General features: G+C 49.8%; 1 protein-coding gene across 3 annotated transcripts in view; it reads right to left on the reverse strand.

The window, feature by feature from the left end:
* Positions 1-7,201: 7,201 nt before the first annotated feature.
* FAM167A (family with sequence similarity 167 member A) overlaps positions 7,202-21,201 on the reverse strand; it is a 31,450-nt gene continuing 17,450 nt past the window's right edge. For all 3 annotated transcript variants that reach the window (XM_004004448.6, XM_027964614.3, XM_060411036.1), the window contains one exon: positions 7,202-10,256. In XM_004004448.6, coding sequence (XP_004004497.2) covers positions 9,993-10,256 — 264 coding nt within the window. In that variant the 3' untranslated portion in view covers positions 7,202-9,992. The remainder of the gene's footprint in view (positions 10,257-21,201) is intronic.

Below are 21,201 nucleotides of genomic sequence, written 5' to 3' on the forward strand. Positions count from 1 at the left end.
ATGAGATGGCTGGATGGCATCACTGACTCGATGGACGTGAGTCTGAGTGAACTTTGGGAGGTGGTGATGGACAGGGAGGCCTGGCGTGCTGCGATTCATGGGGTCGCAAAGAGTCGGACACGACTGAGCGACTGAACTGAACTGATAAAAGAGTTGTTTTAAAACTTGTGAAAAAAAGGCAAAAAAGACCTGTGTTTGCTTGACTTATCAGATTTTATAATTATGTTAAAGAGCATGTCAAAACTCTAACATTACCAGTTCTCAAGCAGGCTAGGGCTGTCAGGCTGGAGGCTGACAGCCCTATTAAAAACGGTGCTGTGTGTTCTGGATCCTGCAAGCCAGCTCTGATTTAAATTGCTCTTTCCTACTCTGAGCATCAGCGCCCTTTGGAAAATGCCATTATACTTCTTGGAAAACAAGACAGTCCAGACATGGTGCCCTAGCTTGTGCCCATCCGGTGAGTCACTAGGAGCTGATGGGATTTCGGTAGGAAGCAACAGGTGGTGTGAGGACCACACACAGGAGAAAACAGTCCTGAGCTGAACAGGGTTTAACACTGGCTTTTAAGTTCCTGGAAGGCCAGGACTGTGTCTTAATCCTTTCTGAATGCCGCGTTCCTAACAATGCCTCCCTACCACAGAGTATTTGTTGAAATACTCATAAATAAAGCATTGTTAAACACAACAGTCGGTGTTACAGTCATTCTATCCTCGAAAAACACGTGTGGACTGCTCTGAGCAAGAACATGAATGTCACAGCCTAGTTCTGCTTCTTGGATCTGTTACTGTTATTGATATGCTATTACTCACTGTGATTTCAATTAATTAACATAGTAACTGAGTTACATTTTCTGGGGCACAAGAGGCGACTGAACTCAGAAAACAAAGTTCCTTGGCACTTGAACTTGAATCCCAGGTCTATCATCTTCTACGTGGTCCTAAAAAAAATAAATCACTGATTTCTGAGCCTCAGTCTCCTTTTCTGTAGTGATGAAGGCAACAATAATAACTAAGCCAAGAGTGAATGGGAGTACTGTGAAGACGTCTGGTCACAGACCACACAGTCCCGTGTGGATACGAAAGGCTCTCTGCAAAGATTGTAACCGTGTGTAGGCACGGCCGGCACTCGATTCAGAGAAATAACCAGCTGAACCTCCTGGGGGCAACATATGAGTTTGCTCCACATCATCAACAGTTGGTGTTACTAGTCTTTTTTAGTGTTTCTCACGGGCGTGAAGCGGTACGCATGCGTGCTACGTCGTTTCAGTCGTGTCCGACTCTTTGCGACCCCATGGGCTGTAGCCTGCCAGGCTCCTCCGTCCACGGGGATTCTCCAGGCAGGAATACTGGAGTGGGTTGCCATGCCCTCCTCCAGGGGATCTTCCCAAGCCCGGGACTGAGCCCGCATCTCTTAGGTCTCTTGCATCGGCAGGCAAGTTCTTTACCACTAGCGCCCCCTGGGAAGCCTGGGAGGTGGTGCACCGTTGTGGGTTTAGTTTTCATTTCCCTGATGACAGGCGGTGTTGAGCATCTTTTCACGTGCTTGCTGGCCACTTGTTTTCCTGTGAAGGGTGTGTTTGAATTTTTTTGCACATCAAAAAATTAAGTTGTCTTTTTATTACTGAGTTCTAAGAAGCTTTTTTAAAATTTTCTGGCTACGAGTTCTTTGTCAGACATATATATTGAGAATACTTTCTCCCAGTTTGTGGTTCATTTTTCCATAAGCAATCTCTTCTCAAAGATCAGAAGTTTTACATTTTGATAAAGTCCAATTTGTTAAAATTTTTTGGTTTGGTTTTTTTTTTTTTTTTGGCGTTTTTATATTAAAAGATCTTTGCTTATCCCAAGGTCATACAGATTTCTAAAATTGACACAAAACATGAATCTCTGTTGAGATGGCATGGATAAAACCAGGGAGCCATATAAACCTTCAGCTTCCAGTCACCTTGCTTTCCTAGAATTGGCATATTGCCTGGCACAAATACTAAAAAGTATTGGTAGAATTTAATTTAATTGTGACAGTGTATTCCAACTAGAGATTTCCATTTTTGAGTGATGGAAATAGCATTTGAACTTTGAATTTTCCACCAAATATGTACAGTGATGACGATCATAAATGGAAATATCAAGGTGTAAATTCTTGATGCTACAGTCTTTGGACAACAAACCACGTATTAGTAGATTCCTCTGTCTCTCCAGCAGGGGGCATTTTAGGATTTCCTTAACTCAATAAGTGTTAGTCGCTCAGTCCTGTTTGATTCTTTGCGATTCCATGGACTGTAGCCCACCAGGCTCCTCTGTCCATGGGATTGTCCAGGCAAGAATACTGGAGTGGGTTGCCATTCCCTTCTCCAGGGGATCTTTCCAACCCAGGGATCAAACCTGGGTCTCCCACATTGCAGGTGGATTCTTCACCATCTGAACCACCAAACTCCATATTAAAAATCTGAAAAAAAAAAATTATTTACAGTACCAGGGGAAGAACTTCCCAGATTTGTTTTCTCAGACCTCCTTCTCTGTGTGAGTCCAGAGGCAAGGTTCTTCGGGGAAGAGAGGGTGCTGGGAAGAGCCAAGATGAGTTAGGAGGCCTTGGTCCATTCCCAGTTCTGCATCACCCAGACGGTGGCAGGGGTCAGCCACTCCGGCTCTTGGACCTGCTTCTTTGTTCGCAGGACAGGAGAAGAAAAAACTCGTGCTCGGATTGCTAATGCCACCTGACTCTGACAGCATATGGTGTGCCCCACCTGCAGCTTGGGGTTGATATAAAGCCATGCTCTTCTGACGGTATATGACTGACTTCTAGCCCCATTCCACCAGGGCAAGTCTCTCTCCTGTCCCTTCTTCCCTAAGACTCATCACTCCCCAAGGCTGCTTCTTGCTCCCTGCTTTGTCCCTTGAAGCCGTGCGGTCACTTCCTCCTGGGTCCCAGCCCCTGGGGTGCATGCCTCACTGCACATCTGTGTTCCTATGAAGGAGCCAGGCATTCAGCCTTAGAGGTCCTTTTGAAGCTGTAGAGGCGTCAAGGTCATTTTCTTCAGGAGGTTTCTTGTGTGGGTGCAGTTTGCCCACCCCTCCCAGGCAGCCAACAGCACAGAGACTCCTGGCTCTCCTCCCCCAGGGGGATGGTCAGTGAGTCCCTCAGATACACTTTTCTGAAAGGGACCACTCAGGAAGACTCTGTGTCTCCTCTGCTAGAAACAGAAGCGGCTGAAAACATTTAACAGAAACCTGCTTTCAGAGCATCCCTTTTCACTTCCTGGGCACCATGTCACGTCTTTAGGATGGTACATTCAGTCTTTCCTTAGAGAGAGGTGTAGACAGCTGAGCTGAGGCTACAATGGTTGGGAGTGGGGGATATAGGGAACAACATTTTGTGTGTGGACAGTGTCGAAATTAAGATGTAGAACACCCAGTTGGTATCTGAAGAATTGATAGGGGTGGGAAACTCACACATCTTCTGTTGGTGGGGGGGGGGGTGGTTTGTGTGAGTAAAAACCCAGTGGTGTCAGCAGGCAGAGAGGCAGACAGAAGACCTCTTGAGAATCACCCACTCCAGTATTGCCGGAGCCCAAAAGTTTGCCTGCTGGAATGCAGAGCAGCTCTGGGAATCACGTCTTAAAACAGCCTGACTCTTCCAAAGGTTCTGTAAGCCCGGACGCCCTGGGTCAAGTCCTCCCCAGCTTGGGATGCTGGGACAATTCCACTTCCCACCCACCCTGACTGGTGCAACAGGATAGGAGAGGAAGAGCCCTTGTTCTGCCTCAGTCTTATTCCACCAGATGGGGCACCCTGACCAGGTGAGGCTCGAGGGCAGTGGGTGGGTGCCTGGGTCCCCCTCGGGAGGGAGTTTCCTTGAGGGAGGCAGAGTCCCTTGGGTCCTTTTTCAGGCTTCAGTTGTCCCCATGTTGGGAGGAAGGGGCTGGAAGAAGCATGACTGAGGGGCTCCCTGTCTGATAAGATGGTCTAGGAAATAAACACACTCCAGTCCTGCAGAGCTGGACCATGCCTTGCCGGATCACTTCCCAGGGAATTTCCATCCACTATAGGCGCCTGTCCCTGCCGGTTGGGAAACATCCCCAAAGGACTTATCTCTTTGCCATGAGTGTGGGTGACTACTGTCCAGAGCACTCCAGTGTTTGAGGTTTCTCTTCCTGAATCAACTTCCCTCGGAGACCGCCTAGCTGTCTCAACCAGTGTTTGCTTTGAGCCTGTGAACGGGGTATTTAAAAATAGCCTCGTCTGAAACCTTCCATGTGTCTGAGTGGTTCCAATCAGATTCCCATCAGATAGGTCCCTGGTTGTACTTGGCCTGTGTGTCCTGCTGGGGCCGCCACTGTGCGCTCCCCCAGCCCCTCTTCCCCAGCCATCACAGTCTCAGACTCGGGACTTTGACAGGGAGTTACAGTGAGCGATGCTCTGCTATTGCAGAGAAGCCAAGGGGAACGCTGTCGACTGAGCACAAAGGCCCCTTTCTAAATAAGCCGGGTGAGGTCTGCACGGGGCTCTCGGTCTTGACCAACATCGCCTATGCATGTAGCACGCACTTAGCCAGAGCCACCAGGCAGCTAACATAGCGTCAGGCTGGGCCTCTGGAAGACGAACCTGCACTGTCCCCACACTCTGATCACTACCTGTCCAGGCTTTCTCCACCAGCCCTGTCACGCAGAGTCCCAGATGGCGCCTGGACCTCCAGCTGTGGTCCCAGCACTCCACTGCTGCATCTCCGTGTTCCCTCTTCCCTCCTTACTCAGTTGGGACTCCTTGATTCAACACTGGTTGCTCTTTTGCAAAACACTTTAACTTGTGCTTCCCCATCCTCCCGTGTACCTGCCTGGCACACCCCCTCGCCACTGTGCCTGCTCTTTGTGTACGCTGCAGCATCTAACCATTGCTGGAGGGAACACACACACACACACACACACACACACACACACACACACACACAACCTCATTCACAGGATCTGCATCACCCTGAAAGGCCACAAGTTTCAAATGGGGAGCCAACACTGCCGGATGGTTCCACTACTCTTCCTAGTAAATGAACAGGCCCACCTGATGAGATAATTATTTCAAAACTTTCTTCCCAGACTTTCAACATTCCACCAACTCCAACTCACTCTCCTGTTTTACAAGGACAATAGGAAGGATCCAATAGGCCTCTCCTCCTCTTCCGACCAGAGATTCCTTAAGCCACTCATCTTCAATCTTTCCTCTCACGACAGTGAAAGGAGGGTCTTTGCTTCCCTTCCAGCCCGGCTCCCCCACTTACACGCTGACATTCCCCTCCTCTCCTCCTTAAGAACTTCACTGTTACAATTACTTTCTTCTCTCTCTTGCACCATCCATTTCTTCTTTCCTAACAGATTGTCAGCACCTTTATTCTATTATATATTATGCCAGCACCTTTATTATACATTTTATTGTGATACAGTTACTGTACAATTAATACTCTATCATGCATTTATTTTGTTATTATGCATTTATTTTGTTATACACTGTTTCAAGGAAACCAAAAATTGTTTCCCTGACTTCATGACTTTGAAGTCATGACGCTCCTATTTCTCAGCTCCCTTTACAGCAAACCAACTTGAAACAATCCATTTCTTCACTTTCCATTTTGTCCTCAACCCACACAACTGGACTTCTGTGTTACCCCTGATCTGAAAGGGCTATTGTTGCTGTAATAAAGGACAAATGGGCTCTGTCTTGCTTGAAAACACTGTTTCTCTCTGTGTGTACCTTTTCTTTAATTTCTCCACAGCAGTCGATATTGACGACACTCTCCTTGACACATTTGCCTCTTTCATCTGTTTTCCCCTGTACTTTACCAGCTGGTCTTTCTAAGTCTCCTTGGACTGTTCCTTCTCTATCAGAACCCTAGATGCTGGAGTCCCTAGGGTGTTGTAATTTAGTCAACACTTTCTTCCTAAACGAGTTTATCTGGGTATGGTGCTTTTCAATATCACCCAAACACCCAAATCCAGGTTCCCCAATTTATGCATCCAACATTGGTCTTTTCCTGCAGTCCAAGTTCTTGCAGCCTGGCACCTACTCACTTCCTGCTTGGACGTTTGATAGACATTTAAATATAACAGAACTGAGATGGAACTGTTAATGTTGCCCGTCTCCTGACTTGTGCGCCCCTCAAATTTTCTCATCTCAGTAAACAGCAACCCCCATCCAGCTGCTGACCAGGGAGCCAGCCTTAGTCTCCAGCCACCGGTGGGCCCTGCTGGTTTCACCTCCGAAGTATCTAAAGGGTGTCCCGCAGCAGGTCCCAAAGTAAATCAAGCATGCCTTCCCTGTCTGCTTTGTTCCTTTGCAGGCTTAAGTGTCTGTGGACCACCTATGCTGGTCTCACGGGGGTGTTTGTTAGAACAGATTCCTAGGCCCTAAGTCAGAGCTGCACACCAGGACCCTTGAGCAGAGCCCAGGAATTTCCTGGGAATACGCATTTGCATCGGCTGCTCCAGGTGGTGCTTTATGCGGCCTTCATTTTGAGGACCACTGCTTGAGATGTTGAATGAGTTTGACACAAATTCTCCACATGGGACAGTAATGCGAGGCAACGTACCTGGATGATGGAGTTGTGATTTGAAATATACGTCCTGTGGGTCCACTATCCAGCTGTGCTCTGAGTTTGACCCAAGTATTCTGAATCCAGTCACGTTTGAAGTGTTTAATGCAGGAGAGGGAGGGGCTTCCCACGTGGCGCTAGTGGTAAAGAACCTGCCTGCCTATGCCAGAGATGCAAGAGACTTGGGTTTAAGCCCTGGGTCGGGAAGACCCTCTGGAGGAGGAAATGGCCCTCCACTCCAGTATTCTTACCTGGAGAATCTCAAAGGAGCCTAGAGGGCTACACGCGGTCGCAAAGAGTCAGACAGGACTGAAGCGACTTAGCACACAGCGCAGGACACAGTGGGTTTGCTTCGGCTCCGGCTTTGGTCACAGACAGGAATAATGGCTGGGTATCTTAATTTCACCTCCTGAGCTGGGAAGCTCCCGATGGCATCACCACCAAACAGCCCTCCGCGAGGGAAGGCACCAGGAAGGCAGGACAGCGAATCCTGTAGCTCCTCCTCCCCCCACCCTCCTCCCCACTCCCTCTTTGTTTCTCTTCCTTTCAATTCAGTGCTTGGCCCGGTGAGTGCTGTAACAGGAACAAGGTAAAAGGAAGGACACGTCTCCTCTTTATAAAGATGTCCTTTTGAAATATTTTAATTTCACTTTTGCTAACAGCAATATAGAAACAATCATAAAAAATAAAATTATAAATTGTCCATCGATTACATAATAGCACTTGGTATTGATACAGGGAGGAGGCCTGGGGCAGGGGCAGGTCATCTCAAGCCCGTCCGGGCTCCCCAGGCCTCTGGGATCACTGCTGAGTCCACGAAGGTATCGGACATTGCCCTGCTTGGCAGTGTCAACAGAGACTTTGAGTTTTAAACCCAGGGGTTCTTGGGGGTGTCGGAGAGATGGGCAGATAATGAGTAAAACTGCAACAGTACTGCATACACATGGTAGAGCTGGAAGGCTGCTCTGAGGTGAGGAAGGTTAGGCTGTGACTGACTCAGACGTCTCTTGACCACACGAGGCAGGGACTTCACAGGGCTGAACTGACCCGGTTAGTTGTTTGCCTTCACCTTGGAAATAAGGCTGCTAACAGATGCTGCACTGTGACTAAGAAAGCACACCTGTCTTTCCCTGGGCTTCTCTTCCTGATCCCCTCCTCCCTTATCCCAAAGGAAGATTCTCTCGGGATGAACTAAGCACAATAGCTCAGACAACTAACCTATTCCAAAAGGTGTGTGTCTTGATCTCAAAGAAAGGAATCATTAGGTTAACTGAGCAACCGAACTGCCCAGTTGACTCATCCACTGACTTGATGCCATTCAGCTAGATCACTCAGCTTTGGTTGATTCCAGCTTTTTCAGTGACTGTAATGACTGGTTTCTAGAAAGAAAAATAACCAGTCTGGCACTTTGCTTCCAGAATATGGAATGGGCTTGCCCGTGTGGGTTGAGTGTGTATATGTTCACGTCTCTGTAGAGTGGGTGTGAGTGTGTGCAGGCCAGCCTGATACCCCACGACCTCAAGGGCTCTTCTGGAGGAAGGCTGGCAGGTGTGCCTCTGTAGGGCTTGGCAGCATCTGTACAGAACCCCGGAGGAAAGGCATCGCTGGGTTGAGGACAGGAGTGGGGCTGCTTGGCCTTCCACTGAGGCCTTCTCCATGGACCTCAAGGCCTCAGACTTCTGCCACTGCTCAGAGTCAGCTTGAAACAGATCTTGGCTAGGTGGTTGTAGCATCTTTGAAGGAAGCATAAACCCTCTGGCTCTTAGAAATCACAAGGAAACACCAAATTATCCTCTGTCTAACCAGGGACCAATCATTTACAAACTCCTACTCCCAGCCCACAAGAGGAAACCAACCTTTCCCCAGCATGGGTCATGGTGTTTGTGTGTGTGTGTGTGTGTGTGTGTGTGTGTGTGTGTGTGTGCGTGTGTGTGTGTGCAAGTATGCATGGGCCTTGATAAAACTACAGGAGGGCGAAGCAGGGAAGACAGAGCAATAGGGCACCTCACTTCGACGACAGAATGCTGACGGCAAGCAGAATTTCAACTTGGGAGGTGACAGGGTTGAGTGAGGCGGAGAGTAGAGAGCTTGGCAGCGGTTTGGCAAAGCCTTAGTACCATCTTTGGAATTCAAGTTCATTGATACATGATCCGTGTAGGCATTATTAATAATGATTATAATTAACACATCCATATTCTACAGCCACTAAAGAGCTGAGGAGCCTCGGGGTTGGGGGGGCCCTCCCCTCCCCTCCACTAGCCTCTTGTATTCCTCAATGAACCAGAGGGCTTGGCTAGAAGGATCAAAGACTTTGGGTCAAACACCCAAAACCCCCAGGCACAGGGCATTCCACTAGGTTAACTTCCTAAACTGTGGAGGTCTCAGTCCTCACCTTGCTGCCTCTCCCACCTGTCCTTAGGGAGAACCTTTTAAAACCAAACTCTGAACCTCTGTCAAACTTGACTTACCCACTGGTTCACCATTTGGGCAAAAATCAAACAGGTATAAACAAGCTGGCCATAGGTTAGTAACAGTCTGATTCAGTTAAAGTTAGGTGTTTAAATGAGGCACAGAATCTCAGAGGAGGCTCAGGGCGAGCTTCTGCAGAGGGCATGAAGGTGACGGAGGTAACAACGTCAGAATCCACCAGGAGGCCTCTGCTGGCCCCCCGGGGAAGCCCTAGGCCCTCCCTATCCCAGGTTGTGGAGTGACAGCAAAGGGGTTATTTGGAGGCTGGGACGGGTGTACGTGGCCAGAGCGGGCCTGTTCCACCCTGGCTACACTGGCGGGACCCCACTTACTGGAAACAATTTACCTGGCACCTGTGGGACCAAGGTCCAAGACCTTGCCCAGGGCGCTGGCGGCAGGTGGGGCCTGCTTCCCCGAGAGCCACCTGTTGGTTCCTTTTGATTTTCCTTTGCTGGTGGGTCCCTGCTGAGGTTGCTGAGTCAGCCACTTAGGGTGAAGCGAGCCTCAGAGCACAGTGACATGTCATGGGCGCTGCTGACGTATCTAATCACCTCCCTTCTGGGGTTCGGTGTCCTTGGGGAAGCCTTCTGCAAGAATCACAGCTTTGGCCATCCCCGCCCCCCCCACTTTGGGTTCCCAGGTCATAGCACCAGTGATTCTGGGAAACAGGAATCTGGGTTACTGAGTGGGGAGATGAGACGGGTGCGTGGGGTACCGAGGTCTCACTGAACATCGGATGGAGCGGCCGGTCTGCAGGACTCTGGGTACTAAACCAGGGTCAGGCGTGGGGACACTGGGCTCCACAGCTGGGCTCCAAGAGCACTTGTCCCGGGGACACCCTGCCTCCGGAGAGACCCACTGGGGTAGCTGGGCCTCAGCTCCCTTCCTACACCCCCGGTCCACCTCCCAAGCCCTCGTTCTGGCTCCACCGCCCCGTCTAGGGCTTCTCAGCACAGAGAAAACCTGCGGGAGTTGATGTTCATCTTGGTGACCCCGATGAGCTTGAGTGGCGCAGAAAGACTGAAGGAGGAGGCGAGGGGAGCGTCGCAGAAGAGGTCGGACAGCTCGTCGCGCTCCTCGAGCTCGTAGGTGGCGTCGTTGAGCATCCGCCGGTGGAGGTCGCAGGTCTGCTCGACCTTCAGCTGGTGGATGTCACTGCGCAGGCGCATGAGCTGCCGCGCCAGCTGCTGGTCCTGAAGCCGCATCTCCATCTGCCAGGGAAGAGCGAGGAGGGGAGGCGTCAGCGCCAAGCTGGAGGGGGAGCCGGGGTGCTGCAAGTCCCTTACCGGCACAGACCCCGGCTAACAGACCTAACGACCGGCTAGCATCATCATCTGGGGTCCCTTCCCTGGTGGCTCAGACGGTAAACAATCTGCCCGCAATGCGGGAGGCCTTGGTTCGATCCGTGCATTGGGAAGATCCCCCTGGAGGAGGAAATGGCAGCCCACTCCAGTACTCTTGCCTGGAGAATCCCCATGGACAGAGGAGCCTGGCAGGCTACAGCCCATGGGGTCGCAAAGAGTCCGACACGACTAAGCGACTAAGCAGAGCACAGAGAGGGCAGCCTGTTCTCAGGTCAGGGAATCATAGAGTGAGGCGACGAACGAGGACACGCTTGCCGCACAGCCCTTTGCGCTAAGCTAGATGCTGTGTCCAAATCCTTCTGGAAGGCGTGTGTGTCAGTCCTGGCTTGGAAGCATCTCCAGCTCATTCTCATTGTTTACAAATGGAGTAAGGGTATAAAGAAATGCATGGGAATGATACATACCAAGTTCAGGAGCATGGTTACTCTGGGCAGGAAGGAGAGACTGCGATTGGGGAAGGTATTCCGGGCTTCAACTCTGTTGATGCTGTTTTATATTACATGCTGGCTGGTGGGTATGCTGTCACCTTATTATGTAAACATTTAAGAGTATTTGCAATACTTCTTATTTCAAAAGAGCCAAACATAAATACATGCTAATATTTATTGGATGTTTTCCTGTGAGCTAGGCGCTGTTCTAAGCTTTCTGAGAAGGTATTAGTCAGCCCAGGCCGCCATGCAAAATACCATAAACTGAGTGGCTTAAACAACAGACATTTATTTCTCATGGTTCTGCAGGCTGGGAAGTCCAAGTTCCAGGACTTGGTGTGCTGATTCAGTTCCCAGTGAGGACGCTCTTCCTGACTGACAGGTTCTTCCACCTTCTGTGTCCTCACGTGATGCAGAGAGAGTGCTCTGGTCTCTTTTCCTCTATAAGGACAATAATCCCACCAAAAGGCTCTACTCCCATGACCGGAACATCTAATCATCTCCAAAGGCCCTGCCTTCCAACACTGTCACACTGGGGCCCAGGGCTTCAACGTATGAATTGGGGAGGAGAGGGCGGACATGAACTGGGTATGTTGATGTGCGACACCTAATCTTCACTACAACTCTGGAAGTAATATCACCATCCTACTCACAATTTCTGGGCTTCTCAGATGGTGCTAGTGGTAGAGAACCTGCCTGCCAGTGTAGGAGAAATAAGACACTCAGGTTCGATCCCTGGGTCGAGAAGATCCCCTGGAGGAGGGCGTGGCAACCCACTCCAGTAGTCTTGTTGGAGAATCCCATGGACAGAGCAGCCTAGCGGGCTACAGTCCATAGGGTCGCAAAGAGTGGGACATGCCTGAAGTGACTTAACGTGCACGCATGCACTCACAATTTCTAAATGAAGAGGCAGAGGCTCAGCAAAGCCAGTCCTCATGACAAGTCACAAAGCTCACTGACCGAGCTGGGAGGAGGTGCTCAGCTCTTTAGGTAGAGCTGGAGTGTGGGGCATGGGACTCGTTTTGTGCCCATGACCTAGGAGAAGCTAAGCTAAGTCACTTCAGTCGTGTCTGACTCTGTGCGACCCCATAGACAGCAGCCCACCAGGCGCCCCTGTCCCTGGGATTCTCCAGGCAAGAACACTGGAGTGGGTTCCATTTCCTTCTCCTAGGAGAAGGTTCATGATATATTTAGTGTTTGTTTATTTTTTCCTACTGAGGAAGAAATGGGATAATAACTCCTCACCTGGCCACACATTTACAGTTTCCAAAATTCACTTACAGGTTACATTTGTTGGACCCATACAGCCAGCCCCAACGTGTCGGGGGTGGCAGTTTGGTTGAATCCAGAAGAGTTTTAATGAGCTATTCCGTGTCCCAGCTTGGCTCCCAGGGTCTCCTCAGGCTCCTAGTGGAGTGTTTTCCATTAATGACACTTGGTCACTGAGGTCACCAGCTGCCCCTACTTGGCACGAGATCTGATTCCTTCTCACTGTTTGCTCTGCTCTGCTTGCAAGTGGTTAATGTTTACGTCCTTCTGTTTCTTCACGCTCAGCTGTGTTGTTCAGCCAGTGCTTGGAGCCCAAACTGATTTAGAAAGACCAACTGTGAGATTCCAGAGGGACTTTCCTGCTGGTTACACCCTCACTTTTCCCTCTTCAGGCTTAGAATCGAGTGCATTGCAGAAAAATTAGGGACTCCACCAATAAGCATTTCATTGCTCTACTTTCTCCCTTTCATTGCTTGATGTGCTTCTCCAGATCTCTTTTATCCAGACTTCATAGATGAGTAAAATCAGGATAGGAAGTCTTGCTTGGGGATCAGCAAAGTATTTAATGATCATCACCACCAAAGTATTTAACAGCAAGTTCATAGCATCCAGTTCATCTGTTTACTTCTCAATCCTTGGGCATCACAACCCAGATGCATTGCCAATCAGACTACTCTAGTAGAGCCAAATTAATGATGGCAGGCTCGCCAGAGGGTGACTGTTCATTCATTCACTTATTTGGAAGCTGGGCTGGGTGCTGCCTAAGCCCTTCTGAAGGAGCTGGGGGTCCAATTTGTCTGAAAGATAGTGCCAGCTCACATCACTGCTTTACTTAACATGGTCTTCTGGGAGTTTGGCTTGAAGCACTTCTTTTTGGGGTTTCCTGTAATTTGAAGATAGATCTCTTTGAAAGCTAGGAAGCCTATGGCTCAGATGTGAACCCAGAAACTGGCCTCATTGGATCTTCAATCTGAAAATATCCTTTAAAGTTGGAGAATTTCAGTTTTGACCAGGTGTCTGCAAGTCTCTGCGAGATGTGGTGGGCAGGGATGCCTGATGGGAGAAAGGGGCTATTTTTCTATGGCAAATAGATTTGGTCAAGAGTCTGAGAACAATTTAGGGTTGGAAAATCAGCTGAAAGAGTGGTGATAGTAAGGCACCTGACTAATTTCCTTGGACAAGGCCACCTTGGTGGAGCCACCTGCCACCCTCTGAGCTTGGAGGTGTTCACCTCTGCCTAGAAGGAAGGAAACCGCTTCCGGTGGGGATGGTGACCTGGTCACTCCCCTTGTTGGAGAGTGGAACACTGGAAGGGGCTGGGAATTCTGTTTCCTCCACTGCCTTGGTCCTGAGGGCACCTGATCATGTGAGCAGCCCATCCTATGTCTCGCCTGCAAGACATATTTTGTTATGACTCCTGAATAGAAATCCACTATTTCACTTAATAGTCAAAGAAATAGTGTTTGTTCCAGGGCTTCAAGGAAAAGCAGCAGTGCTGGCCCTATTCCCACCTCCTCTGCAGACCACACAGGAGTTTTCCAAGGGGACTCCACACCTTAAATCCTAAACTGAGTCCTCAGTGAAGAGGTAACTTCACTGCAATCAAACCAAATCCATATAGAATCAAGTTTTATGAGCCCCTGAAGAAACCTGAGTAAAATGTGCAGAGCTAAGAGGCTCTTTCCCCCACCGCTAGGATTTCTTCAATTGTGTTAAAATACACAGAGGATAAAACCTGAGCGTCTAAACCATTGTGAAGTGTGCAGTTCAGTGGCATTAAAAACTTTTACATTGCTGTGTGACCATCACCACCAACTCTCTTCAGAATTCTTTCCATCTTGCAAACTTGGAGCTCCATCTCCATTAATTAATAACTGCCCATTTCCCCTCCCTTAGCCCCTGGCAACTACCATTCTGTGGATTTGACTATCTGGTCACCTCGAGTTAAGTGGAATCAGTACATTATTTACTGTTTCGTGACCGTCATATTTCATTCATTCGAGATTCACTCACGTTGTAGCACGAGTCAGATTTCCTTTCTAAAGCTGATGTATATTCCACTGCGTGTATAGCTCACGTGTGGCGTATCCGCTCATCCATGGATGAATGGGTGTCTGGGCTGCTTCCAGCTCTTGGCTCTTGTGAATACCGCTGCTATGAACACAGGTGCAGCAGGCTCTGAGTCCCTGCTTTTGCTTCTTTTGGGCGGAAACTAAGAAGTGGAATTGCTGGATCATGTAGTCATCGTACGTTTAAGTTTTTGAGGAATCGCCATACTGTTCTCCTCAACGTTTTACTGCAGTGCTTGTTTTTATTCCTGCCAGTCCAGAGGCAGGAGTAGTCAGTTCCTCTTTTAACTCTCCAGGAAATCACTAATGACCCATGAGACTCGGACAAAGAGACCTCACAGCAAACCACTTACGCACGCAGATTCTTCTGTTTCCTGCGTTTCCTTGGCCGCCACCCTCCTCGATTCTCCCTTTCTATCCCCCGACCCTGGAGCCTTACCACTCATCACACCCCCTCATCTCATCAAAGACAACTGGAGAAATCTCCCTCCTCCTCTTGCAGATGTTGTTGTTAAGTTGCTAAGTGGTATCTGACTCTTTGGTGACCCCCATGGACGGTAGCTCACCAGGCTGCTCTGTCCCTTAGATTGTCCAGGCAAGAATACTGGAGTGGGTTGCCATTTCCTCCTTCAGGGGATCTTCGCAACCCCGGGGTCAAACTTGAGTGTCCTGGGTTGGCAAGTGGATTCTTTACACTTGAGCCACCTGGGAAGCGCTTCCTCTTGCAAAGCAACTTAATTACCACTTTAGTTAAATCTTCCCTCCCTTGGAGTTTCACCTTTCACCTTAAGAAACAACCAATCTCTCCAAATAAGATCATCTATACCATTTTTCTAAATTCCACAAAACATCCAGATACCAAGGAGGAAGGGAGGCCAGGATGAACTGGGAGATTGGGATCTATACACTACTGATATATGCATAAAATAGATAATAAGGACCTACTGTATTTCACAGGGAACTCTACTCAACACTCTGTAATGACCTATATAGGGAAAGAATTTCTAAAAGAGTGGGTATATGTAAATATACAGCTCGTTCACTTTGCTGTATGCCTGAAACTAACACAACACTGGAAAGCAACTCTACTCCAATAGAAATTAATTTTAAAAAATCCCCTTTCAATCAGTTTGACTTAAGATAGTCAGTGGTAGCTTCTGTTGCCTGAGACCAAGTTCTGTGACTGGTACAATAAGTTTTTCCTGCCTTCAAAAGAAAGAGAGAAAGAAACAGGCTCTCCTAAGAGCCATTCTTATCTGACTCAGAGAATCTAATGTGTGTTGCCTGCAGCCAAGCACTCAGAGCAGCACAACTATTGCAACAGGGCGTGGGCCAGCGGCCACCCAGCCCCCCCTACCCGCTTTGGTGGATGTGCTTTCTCACCCCGTGGGAACACACCCTTTCACTATGCCCTAATTATAGGATTTCTGGAGTTACAGGCTGCGCCTCTGAGAATCCTGTAAATATCGTTATCCCGCAGAGGCCACAGGCCACCCTGGGAGGGGGAACTACAAATCACATGTCCTACAGCTGAGCCTTTGCCAGGGCGAGCATTAAGCCCGCATGGATGGTGGAGTCACTGGGACCAGGTTTTAGGGCCAGCGTCTCTGTCTTTTTAATAAAGGCTCAAAACTGGAAGGCCCTGTCCAATCTCCATATTCCAAACCTAGAAGGACCTAGATGGTGGAATTCTTGCCTTTATTTGACTAGCATTGCTGGAGAAGGCAATGGCACCCCACTCCAGCACTCTTGCCTGGAAAATCCCATGGACGGAGGAGCCTGGTGGGCTGCAGTCCATGGGGCTGCAAAGAGTCGGACACGACTGAGCGACTTCTTTCACTTTTCATTTTCATGCATTGGAGAAGGAAATGGCAACCCACTCCAGTGAGTCAGTTGCCATTTCCTCCTCCAGGGGATCTTCCCGACCCAGGGACCGAACCCAAGTCTCCTGCATCTTCTGCAATGGCAGGCGGATTCTTTACCACTGAGCCACCTGGGAAGCCCAGCCTAACAGCTACAATTAATCTTTGCTTGATGCTGAAGAGAGACTGGGTATAAAGCTCAAGCCATTCTCTCAGACACATGCTCCCTTCTCTATGGGACTTAATGCTGGAAACTTGGGAACAGTTTTTGTAACCTGTCTCGTGATTTAACTAAAGGTCCAGTACTGTTTTAATCAGCATTGTTCAGACACACACTTAGAAGCCTGGACAAAACATGACTCCGTATTTGATCTTGGCCTCTCAGAAAGAGCCAGAATCATGCTGTGAGGAAAGAAAGCAAGGCTTGTCACTGAAGTGTGCTGCTGGTCGGCAATCTCAGATGCTGGGAAAAATTAAAAAAATTTTTTCAGACACCCCTAGAAACCAAACTGTGTTTGTGAATTGATTTCCAGGAGATGCTGTCAACTCGGGGAGAGGGTGGAACATGTTTCTCAGCCTCCTCTTACCCTGCAGCCCCCCACCTTGGGGCTGGGGCAGGTACAGGCTGGATGCCGGGTCCCCTGATGTCGCTGGCCGGGGATGAGGGTGGGGGCAGGTACCACAGCTCCCATCCTGTGTCTGGGGGGGTTCCTCCAAGGTGCTCTCCTGATCCCCCTGGAGCCATCGTCTGCTGGGAGGGGAAGTCAGAGCAGAGCCCCGCAGCTGGGACAGAGAGCAGGAGCTGCTTCAGGCCCTACCAGGGACTCTCCGTCACCAGTGGTGAGTCATACCCTACACACTCTATGATAAGGTCTTTGATTTTCAAACTTGGAAGGTCCCAGGCCAAATTACCAGTTACACAGGTGAGGCTGACCTTTGAGAAGAATGTGGTGATGCATTCTGCCGGCCTCCTGGTCTGTACCCAGAGCCTCTGGCTTCTAGTCTGCTCTGATCTGAATCTTTGTGTCCACCCCTCCCCATATGCTGAAACCCTAATGCCCAACGTGCTGGTGTTAGGAGGTGGGCCTGTGGGAGGGGGTGAGGTCGTGCGGGGTGTGGACCCCTCATGAAGGCTTTGTTGGTCTTTAGTCGCTCGGTTGTGTCTGACTCTTCACGACCCCATGGGCTGTAGCCCACCAGGCTCTTCTGTCCATGAGATTTTCCAGGCAAGAACACTGGAGTGGGTTGCCATTTCCTTCTCCAGGGGATCTTCCCGACCCAGGGATCAAACTCACGTCTTTCATTGGCAGGTGGATTCTTTCCCACTGAGCCATCAGGGAAGCCCCATGATGGGGCTGTCCTTATCAAAGAACAAAGATTTACTGTTCTTATCAAAGAGACCCTAGAGAGTCCCCTTGCCCCTTCCATCGTGTGAGGACATAGTGAGAAGTCTTTAACTCAGAAAAGGACCCTCTCCTGACCATGCTGGGACCCTGATCCCAGACTTCTAGCCTCTGGAACCGTGATAACTGAATATCTGTGGCTTAGCAATTCCACCTGCAGCGGCCGGAATGGACACAGACAGTTCCTGTCCAGCCCATAAGGAGATGAGGGGCTCTGGCAGGTGATGTGACCCCCTCTGCTCGTCCCTTTCCCCTACCTCATAAGAATACATCCTGTGCAAGAGGGAGCCCTGGAAACCGTACGCCCAAGAAAGGAATTCTGTTTTCAAAAGTGAGAGGGGAGAGAGGGGCACTGCTGCCAGGCACAGGTGAGCACGCCCACACTCACCTCTCACCTGCACCAGCCGCCTCTCTGCCTCCCTCCCGCCCTCTGCACTCAGCCCTTCAGTCAAGAGGCCAGCGGGCAGGTTTCTCCCCTTCTGCAAACCCTTCAAAGGTACAACCAGCCCTCTTGGCTCCCTTGCTCTCTCCTTGCTTGGGCCCCCATTCTCAGCCCCTGGCCCTTTGAAGCAGCCATGCTGGGCCTGTGTCCCCTCTTTCAGAACCAACCCTTCCCATGCCAACAGCCTCAGGCCCCGCTCAGCCCTTGTCCCCTAACCGTGAAGGGTGAGAGAGACTCCCACGCTGGACGACTCCTGCCACAGAACCTCTACACGGTACTGGCTACCTCCCCATGCTCAACCCCTCAGTTGTGTCCCACACTTTGTGATCCCCCGGACTGTAGCCGCCAGGGTCCTCTGTCCATGGAATTCTCCAGGCAAGAATAGTGGAGTAGGTAGTCATGCCCTCCTCCAGGGGATCTTCCCAACCCAGGAATCGAACCCTTGTCTCCAGCACTGTAGGTGGATTCTTTACTGCTGAGCCACCAGGGAAACATCTTTATCAATTCTTTCAGTTCAGTTCAGTTCAATTCAGTCGCTCAGTCGTGTCTGACTCTGCGACCCCATGAATCGCAGCACGCCAGGCCTCCCTGTCCATCACCAACTCACGGAGTTCATTCATATTCATGTGCATCAAGTCGGTGATGGCATCCAGCCATCTCATCCTCGGTTGTCCCCTTCTCCTCCTGCCCCCAATCCCTCCCAGCATCAGAGTCTTTTCCAATGAGTCAACTCTTCGCATGAGGTGGCCAAAGCATTGGAGTTTCAGCCTCAACATCAGTCCTTCCAATGAACACCCAGGACTGGTCTCCTTTAGGATGGACTGGTTGGATCTCCTTGCAGTCCAAGGGACTCTCAAGAGTCTCCTCCAACACCACAGTTCAAAAGCATCAGTTCTTCTGCATTTAGCTTTCTTTAGAGTCCAACTCTCACATCCATACATGACCACTGGAAAAACCATAGCCTTGACTAGATGGACCTTTGTTGGCAAAGTAACATCTCTGCTTTTTAATATGCTATCTAGGTTGGTCATAACTTTCCTTCCAAGGAGTAAGCGTCTTTTAATTTCATGGCTGCAGTCACCATCTGCAGTGATTTTGGAGCCCAAAAAAATAAAGTCTGACACTGTTGCCACTGTTTCCCCATCTATTTCCCATGAAGTGATGGGACCGAATGCCATGATCTTCGTTTTCTGAATGTTGAGCTTTAAGCCAACTTTTTCACTCTCCTCTTTCACTTTCATCAGGAGGCTTTTTAGTTCCTCACTTTCTGCCATAAGAGTGGTGTCATCTGCATATCTGAGGTTATTGATCAATTCTTTATTTGATCAAATCTGGCAGTGTGTGGCCAGATTAACAGGACAGCCTTCCTCCTGCAGGAACAATACGCAGAAAGCCCAGCTACGTGGAGGAGCCGTGAGTAAACGTACACTAGGGCTAGAAACCCTTGTGCATCATACCTCATCTCAGCCAGCACCCAGCCTGGACGGCTCTGAGCAACTAATTATTCTCACCATGCTCCAGGCATGGCTCCCCCCATCCCTGCTTTAGGGTTGTTACCAGACTTTGCTTATAACAGGGGTCCCATTCTGAGATCAGAAGAATTTTAAATGCAGGCTTTTTGACAACTCCTGGCCCCACTGACTTGAACATCTGATGTGAGCACTGGTACCCAGTACCCAGGGAAGAGATCTGGGTCCAGAGCCTGGAGATGCGGGTCTTGGCTTAGTCACACCCCTGTGTAAGACCTTGGAGAAGTTACTTAAACTCTCTGACCCTCAGGCTCATCATCGTTCTGAGCCTCAGTCTTCTCATAAAATGGGAAGAGCGAATACCTCCAATTCTTCTCACTTAGATACTGCATGTAAAAGTGCTTTGGGGACCATAAGATGCTTCCTAGGTGGGCAGGGTTAATGTGGGTATCATCTTCATGCCTCTCACCTCCATCCCCATCAGAAGATGCTCAGTGAGCCTGAATTATCATTCGGCCATTATCATTCAGTGGCAATGGATAACACTGGCCTCAGAGGGCAGTGTGTGGACACCCTTGTCACATGCTTGTCAAGCGGGCAGCACAGGCAAGAGAAGGTTAACCTGGAGAAGCTGGACCTGAGCTGTGGGCACAGAACTCCTGACACAGCAGGCCTTACAGTTATTAAAACCTGGCAGGTTTCTTTTCCTTTTTCTAACAACCATAAACACCTTTTTGGCGGGAGGCTTTGTCTGTGGGGATCAAACACCTGCATGAGGCTTAGAGAAAAATATCTGTTGATGCTCAGGGGTTCTTGCCACAAAGACAAGCACTTAGGAAGCTGGGATTTTTTTTATTATTATTTTTATTTTTTTGGTTTTAGTTTTGGCTCTGCACAGGCCAAGGAGACGATTTCTCCCTTTCCTTTATCCTTCAAGCTGGCAAGGGGAATGTTTTAGGATTGAAGACAGAAGGCAGAAGGGACCATCTCTTTTCCTCTTGGGCTGTGGACTCTGGGGTCAGAGGTTCGCGATGCTCTGAATTCCAGGCTTAGCTAGAGGGCTGAGTCCCACAGCTTCAGGGCCATGCCCTTTTTAGCTGACCCCTTCCTGAAGCATTGCCCACCCCCTCCCTGCCCCCATCACCAACTCCAGGCTCCTTGGCCACCTAGTGAGGCTACTCTGGAGGTGGGAAGCTGGAGGCTGTGACCTCTAGCAGCGGGAGCAACCCGGATCAAGCCGAGTCACAGAGGGTCATTTCACCCGGCTCCAAGTCTGTCTTCCAAGAGAGCGAACCTAGGGAGTCATGGGGCCGAAGCTGCCCAGTACAGAGCTGGCAGCACTGTCTGCCATGGCTGGGTGGCAACACCTCTCCTGGACACTCGGGGAACCAAAGGTCAGGTCTTGCTGGCTGGAGAAATAGTGCCAGCAGGGTTTTAAGTATTCCCACCATCCTTCCACCCACAGTGAGTGACTCTGAAGGGAAACCCACTACTTGTAAGTCCCTGGGGCTGTCAGGAGTGCCTGAACTTGCCCTGCAGTCAAAGCTGAGAGGGAGGGCAGACCCTGCTGGCGCTGCTAGGATCCTCTCTGGCCTTGGAAACAAACCAGCATTCAAGCAGTCACTCTACCTTTGAACTGGCCTCCTAGGAGGCAGGAGTGGACCACCCATCCTTACAGACCCAGCTTCACCTGCCTCTAGGAGGGTCAGCAATTGACAACAAGCACCTCACTCATTCCCTGGGTCAGGAAGATCCCCTGGAGGAGGAAATGGCAACCCACTCCAGTATGATTGCCTGGAAAATCCCATGGACAGAGGAACTTGGCAGGCTATAGTCCACGGGGTCCCAAA

Source organism: Ovis aries, chromosome 2 (genome assembly GCF_016772045.2).
Source record: "Ovis aries strain OAR_USU_Benz2616 breed Rambouillet chromosome 2, ARS-UI_Ramb_v3.0, whole genome shotgun sequence".
In the NCBI taxonomy this organism is placed as follows: Eukaryota; Metazoa; Chordata; class Mammalia; order Artiodactyla; family Bovidae; genus Ovis; species Ovis aries.